Source organism: Phoca vitulina, unplaced genomic scaffold, assembly GCF_004348235.1.
Source record: "Phoca vitulina isolate PV1807 unplaced genomic scaffold, GSC_HSeal_1.0 scaffold7, whole genome shotgun sequence".
Taxonomy (NCBI): domain Eukaryota; kingdom Metazoa; phylum Chordata; class Mammalia; order Carnivora; family Phocidae; genus Phoca; species Phoca vitulina.
In genome coordinates, this window is record NW_022589710.1 from 39,094,125 (window position 1) to 39,100,121 (window position 5,997).

The window sequence follows — 5,997 nt, forward strand, 5'->3', positions numbered from 1 at the left end:
AACTTTTGGTTCCCGATGGGGTCATGATCTCAGGGTTGTGAGATCAGGCCCCACGTCGGGCTCTGCTCTCAGTGCGGGGTCTGCTTGAGATTCTCTCCCTCTAACATAAATAAAAAAGTCTTAAAAAAATTTATATCAAGAAATTAAAACACTGCCTGGGACCTTTGTAAGTAACAAATGTTTGACATTTCTCTTTTAGGATGCTTGAGATCCTCAGATTGGCCTTTTATTAGAAATTTTCATGTTATAAGCTTTATGTATTTTTGCTCTAAATTAACAGTACTACTTAATTTTCTGTAAATCCTGATGGGCCCTCTTGGTATTTTACTTATACTCTAACTCTGGGATATGTGAGGTCTAATTGCTACTAATTTAGTAGCAATTAATTTAATTCACTTTCCAAATCTCAGTTTGTCGGCAAAATGGTGTTCTTAATGGGATCTACCCCCACAGGACTGCTGGGAGGATTAAGACCATCCTGCCAGTCACGTGACATTTTGAATTTTACGGTGGCGAAAGGAGTATGACGTGCTCTTTGTCACAAGTTCTGATATGTGGCCCAGACCAGTAAGAGTTGGAATAACATATACAATTAATCTCGTCATCCCCCATTCGCTTCCAGGCTGCCGCCTAAAAGATTTTGGAGATTTGAGTTTTACTCCAGTCCCTAAAGATGATCTCTACAACAACCTGATAGTGAATCCTCGCTCAGTGGGCCTTGCCAACCAGGAACTGGCTGAGGTGGTTAGTAGAGCGGTGTCAAGTGGCTACAGCTGTGTCACAGTGGGAGGCGACCACAGGTAGGCTGGGATGCAGGGCTGGTGGGGGCTGGACTGTATGGTGCCTTGGGCTAATCAGTTAGCTTATCTGCTTCCCCATTAAGAGGACAATACCCTTCAGAATTTTTATGGTATGATGTGCTTAATAGCATTTTAATATCTAAAATCCTGAGCTGCTAGAGGCACCTGTGGTTTTCATTGTAAAACACACTGTATAGTATGAGGTCAAGTTCAGAGGTAGACTAAGCAAAGTTTTTAGACACAAGTGTGTTCCTGTTTCATTTTGTGCTTATCTCTTGTAAAGTTTTCTTGAGGAAGAACCATCTTATGACTTTCATTTGGCTATTTGGGAGAATTCGAAGGATCCATCAGTAGTCTGAATTTGTGGGTTTTTGTTGTTGTTATTGTTGTTGTTAAAGCATTTCTGGTAATGTGTTATAGATTTCCCACTTGCCATGTGACTATGTTCTCTACCTTCACAGTGTGGACCCCTAGGTGACTAATAGATCCCTTCTCTTAGTGAGTCAGCATGTACTTTATTGAACACTGCTTGGTGTGTTCTCAAGCAATGCTAGGGATTGTGGAAATCGTGATTAGGACTAGATGAAATACATGGGATGAAAAAAATATATTGAACTCTACAGAATTTCAGAGAACAAAGAGATCATTCTGGGCCAGAGAAGTCCTATTTGAGCTAAGTAATAAAGGTTTTTGGTAGAAAGAAAAACACTAAAATACTAGGAGTACTGGGCACTTCATATATATTCTCATTTACCCCCTCATAATGCCATGAGGCAGATACAGTTTTACCCATTTTACTGCTAGGAACACTGAGGGACAGAGGTCAGATAACTTACCCAACTTCTAGAACGAGGAAGTGGCAGGGTGGGATTCAAATTCAGTGTGACCTCTGAAGGCAATTTTCTTTTGAGAGCCAATCTGGTAACTTCCCCTGGTGCACAGAGAACTTTTCTGGTTCCTTAACAGAAGTTGAATCTTTGTTACAATTTTAAGTGCAGGTAGATTTCATCATTAAGAATAAAATTTTAGGTAGAATAAGAGAGCAGTCCAGGTTCTCTACAGCGGTCGAATTAAATCAACCAGAAGGTGGGTCTTCCTCTTAGCCCAGTGCTCTCTCTCATTTTTATTGACTTTCTTCTGATTGTCTATTTGGGAACTGCTTATCAATGTTATTATCATAGTCTTTGGCTTCTCTTTTGTCTATAGCTATCTATTGCAGCCCTGTCACTATTCCCTATTCCCTGTTCAGTGCTAAAACCTAGGCTATCTGAAGATTCTACAAAGGAAGGGATGAGTATATAAACTGAACAGCTACTGAACATTTTAAAGGAAGGAGGCATCTTTAGGTCACCCTGCTCCTTTTACACAGTATAAATTATTCCCGTAGATGTCAGACTAACTCTGACTTAAACAAGACAAGATTATTATCCCTTTCTTCTAGAAAAAGGAAACTGTCTAGCAGAACTAAATGACTTGTCCTAAATTACCTGGCTTTCTGGGAAAAACCCCAGTATTCTGGCTTAATCCACTGCTTTTCACACTAGACCATGCTATCCTTCAAAAAGGCCCTATGTGGAGCATGGAGCTTAAAATGCTATCTCATGCCATACTAAGAAGGATAGCTGCTGTTAGCTCCTAAAGTGTTTAAGTTGCATTTTTTTTTTTTTTTTTTAAGATTTTATTTGACAGACACTGCGAGAAAGGGAACACAAGCAGGGGGAGTGGGAGAGGGAGAAGCAGGCTTCCTGCTGAGCAGGGAGCCTGATGTGGGGCTCAATCCCAGGACCCCGGGATCATAACCTGAGCCAAAGGCAGACACTTAACTGACTGAGCCACCAGGCGCCCCTTAAGTTGCATTTCCCATCTATGTCAAATTCTTCAGTTACTGGGAAGCTGGGCAGCTTTCCAACCATGATTTCATCAGCTATATTCCTACATCTGAGACAGGACAGTTGGCCAATGTACACAGAGTCCAAGGATAAGGAGAGGCAAAAAAATAAACATTGATATTTGAATGCCATGCTAATATATAGAAGGTAACATGCAAATAAACATTTATTCAGTCATTTAAATGAGGTCTTTAATTGGGTTCCCGTTACTTTAATGTCTTTGTTATACTTCCTAAAAGGAAATGTCAAAATTGTTACTTTCTAAAAAACTATAATGCAAATTTTTATCCTTAAAAAGTGAGTGAATGATTTTTTTAAAATAATTAGATCTCCTGGGTCTTCCTTACAAAGTATTAAATATTTGTGAGTTGTTACACACAGAACACATCATTTAACTGGATTTCATTCATTGAACAAATACTTGAGGTCCTTTTCTGGGCCAGGGCTAATGGATCAAATTTTAGGGATTTGGGGGCAGCAATGACATCTGTCAAACTAGAAGCGTAACTAGTCAAGTTTTGAATCCTTGGAACCTTCCATTTCTCGCTAACTCACTTAAGGTTAATCTTTGGGTACTACAGGCCGAGGGACTTTTGGTCATCCAAATCCAGCCTTAGTCTGGGGCCCTGACTTTGCCCTGAGGACAAAGTGTGAGCTGCACTGACTGAAGATATTTGTTATTGGTGAGGTGTGCCAAGCAGAGGGCCTCAATTACTGTGTTTGTTCCTTGTAGCCTGGCAATCGGAACCATTAGCGGCCACGCCCGGCACTGCCCAGACCTTTGTGTGATCTGGGTTGATGCCCATGCTGACATCAATACACCCCTCACCACTTCATCTGGAAATCTCCATGGACAGCCAGTTTCATTTCTCCTCAGAGAACTACAGGACAAGGTCAGTGGGCTGAAATGAAAAGGCTGAATGGCTTGCAGAGGTTATGCTGGGGCTTTCAGGAACTAGTTCAGTAAGACTTCTATGAAGGATGGGCTGATGGTGGTGGTAGGAATGTTTAATATTCCTTCATTTGTTCATCAAACATTATGGGCCAAGCAGTCTACTAATGCTAGGGATAAAAAGAGGACGAGGACATGGTCCCTGCTCTGGGGAGGGGGGGGGTGTCATAACTTGCAAGAAAGGAAAGTGGCAGTGGGTAGTAACTCTAGTGATTGATATACCCACAGCAGGAGGACTTCTTGGTTAGAGGCTCCCAGGCCTGCCTTACTCTCAGACCCATTGGTCTAGAGGAAAGCAAAACCATGATTACCTCTACGTAATTATTTTCCTAGGCGGTTCAGAAGACATGGGACTCCATGTTAGGCATAGACTAGAATCTGTATATCCTTCCCCTCAGTGAGGGACCAAGTTAAACCAGGATAGTACAAAAGTTATTCATTAGGCAGAATTTGTGTTTAGGCTGTAGACAACTTAAGATGGCAACCGGGTTGTGTTTCAAGAACCAATGTGTAAATAATTCAGTAATGTACAAAGGGGTGGAAAGGGGCTAATCAGCAGTATTCCTGTTATTTAGGTAAGTTAATGAGAAACTGTGGCCACCTTAGGAGAAATTTTTTAATTCTGAGAAATCTGTTCTTCAGCTGCCTTCTGAATCACTTCCACTTTTATAAGTTCTCTTTCCCAGATCAAGTGTGTCTTATGTTAATTAAGCATATCCTGTAGGTAGGAGAAAGCAGACTGCATACATTGGGAAGCACACGGTGATTATCTTGGTGAGACCAAGAATCCTTAATGAATCCTGTCCATTCTTCTTTTGACAGGTACCACAACTCCCAGGATTTTCCTGGATCAAACCTTGTATCTCTTCCCCAAGTATTGTGTATATTGGTCTAAGAGATGTGGACCCTCCTGAACAGTAAGTTGATATACTGGGGTTAAGCACTGGGTCTGTCCAGCCATTTAGGTTCCTTTTGATAGGTTGTTCCTTGCCTTAATCTCTTGTAGGTCACTAACAGGACAAACCCCCACCCCAACATGCATTTGATTAAAAATGTTCTTTAAACTAAGGACTCCTTCCTTTATATCTCACACAGTTTTATTTTAAAGAATTATGATATCCAGTATTTTTCCATGAGAGACATAGATCGACTTGGTATTCAGAAGGTCATGGAACAGACATTTGATCTGCTAATTGGCAAGTAAGTAACTTACGATGTCTACTTCCAAAAGGAAAAGTCCCAAAGGGAATAGGGCAGACTCTCAACGAGCAGCACACTTTAGCCTATCTCTTAAGGATAGCAGCTTTTCTTTTAAAATAAAAGCAAAATATGTACACATACAAAAAATTCAAATAATTTGGAAAGGGAGAATATGAAACATAGGTCCTATTCTTCCTCTGGAGTTGGAAGGGGCTTTCCTTGAAGTCACTGCCTGGCTCCTCTGTGTCTCATGAATTTCTCTTTAGCTCCATTTTTACTGCCCATCTTTTGAAGATGGGAAGTGTTCATTCAACTATTCCCTTCTTCCTAAGCTCACTGTTGCTTCATTTGGAAGTTTTATATTGAGCAAATCTTGGTAATATAGAAAGATGGCAGATAAATGCCAAAAGCTAGTTTTAAGAGCATGTTCTCAGTGCTGAGTCTTTATTTCCAAGTGATTAATGGCATACTACTAGGTAGCAATTACATTTCTTAAGCTGTAAGAAATTTTAGTTATCTAGCATATATGTGTTGTATGCTAGTTTCTACTTTTGGACACCTGTGCTAAACTGAAGTTAGAATTGGGAGATAAGATTACAGACACCAAATCAATTAAGTTCAGCTGCTGTTACATGGAGAAAATAAGAGCAACTATAACCTAGGTCAGTCTAACTTAAGCTAGACTCTGTCAGAGCCCAGTCTCATAGGGAAGTGAAGAATTGTTAATGCAAAAGGCTCTAATGCCTAGGTTATGTCAGAAATATAAATTGGAGTTAAGTCTGAGGCACAAAGAACCAATGGCAAAATTATGAGGTGGTGCGTAGGAAGCTAATATGGTAATACATAATAACTTCCAGAATAGGAAACCTGAAAATCTGTATTAGCGAAGTACCAGGACTAACAGCAACAAAATCAAGGAGTTGCAACTGTAGGAAGGATCAATGTCCAAGCACACCCAAATGACTGTTCATATCATCTTCCCCTCAAGAAGACAAAGGCCAATCCATCTGAGTTTTGATATTGATGCATTTGACCCTACCCTGGCTCCAGCCACCGGAACCCCTGTTGTAGGGGGACTGACCTATCGAGAAGGCATGTATATTACTGAGGAAATACACAATACAGGTAAGAAGGGATCAACCTGTTAACTCTAATA

The 5,997-nt window shown here is 40.6% G+C and overlaps 1 protein-coding gene across 1 annotated transcript in view; it reads left to right on the top strand.

Moving 5' to 3' along the window:
- The window catches only part of ARG2 (arginase 2), a 34,810-nt gene that overhangs the window by 26,368 nt on the left and 2,445 nt on the right, over window positions 1-5,997 (top strand). Inside the window, exons 3-7 of the mRNA XM_032405385.1 lie at window positions 623-800; window positions 3,423-3,582; window positions 4,464-4,558; window positions 4,737-4,841; window positions 5,830-5,966. Coding sequence (XP_032261276.1) covers window positions 623-800; window positions 3,423-3,582; window positions 4,464-4,558; window positions 4,737-4,841; window positions 5,830-5,966 — 675 coding nt within the window. The remainder of the gene's footprint in view (window positions 1-622; window positions 801-3,422; window positions 3,583-4,463; window positions 4,559-4,736; window positions 4,842-5,829; window positions 5,967-5,997) is intronic.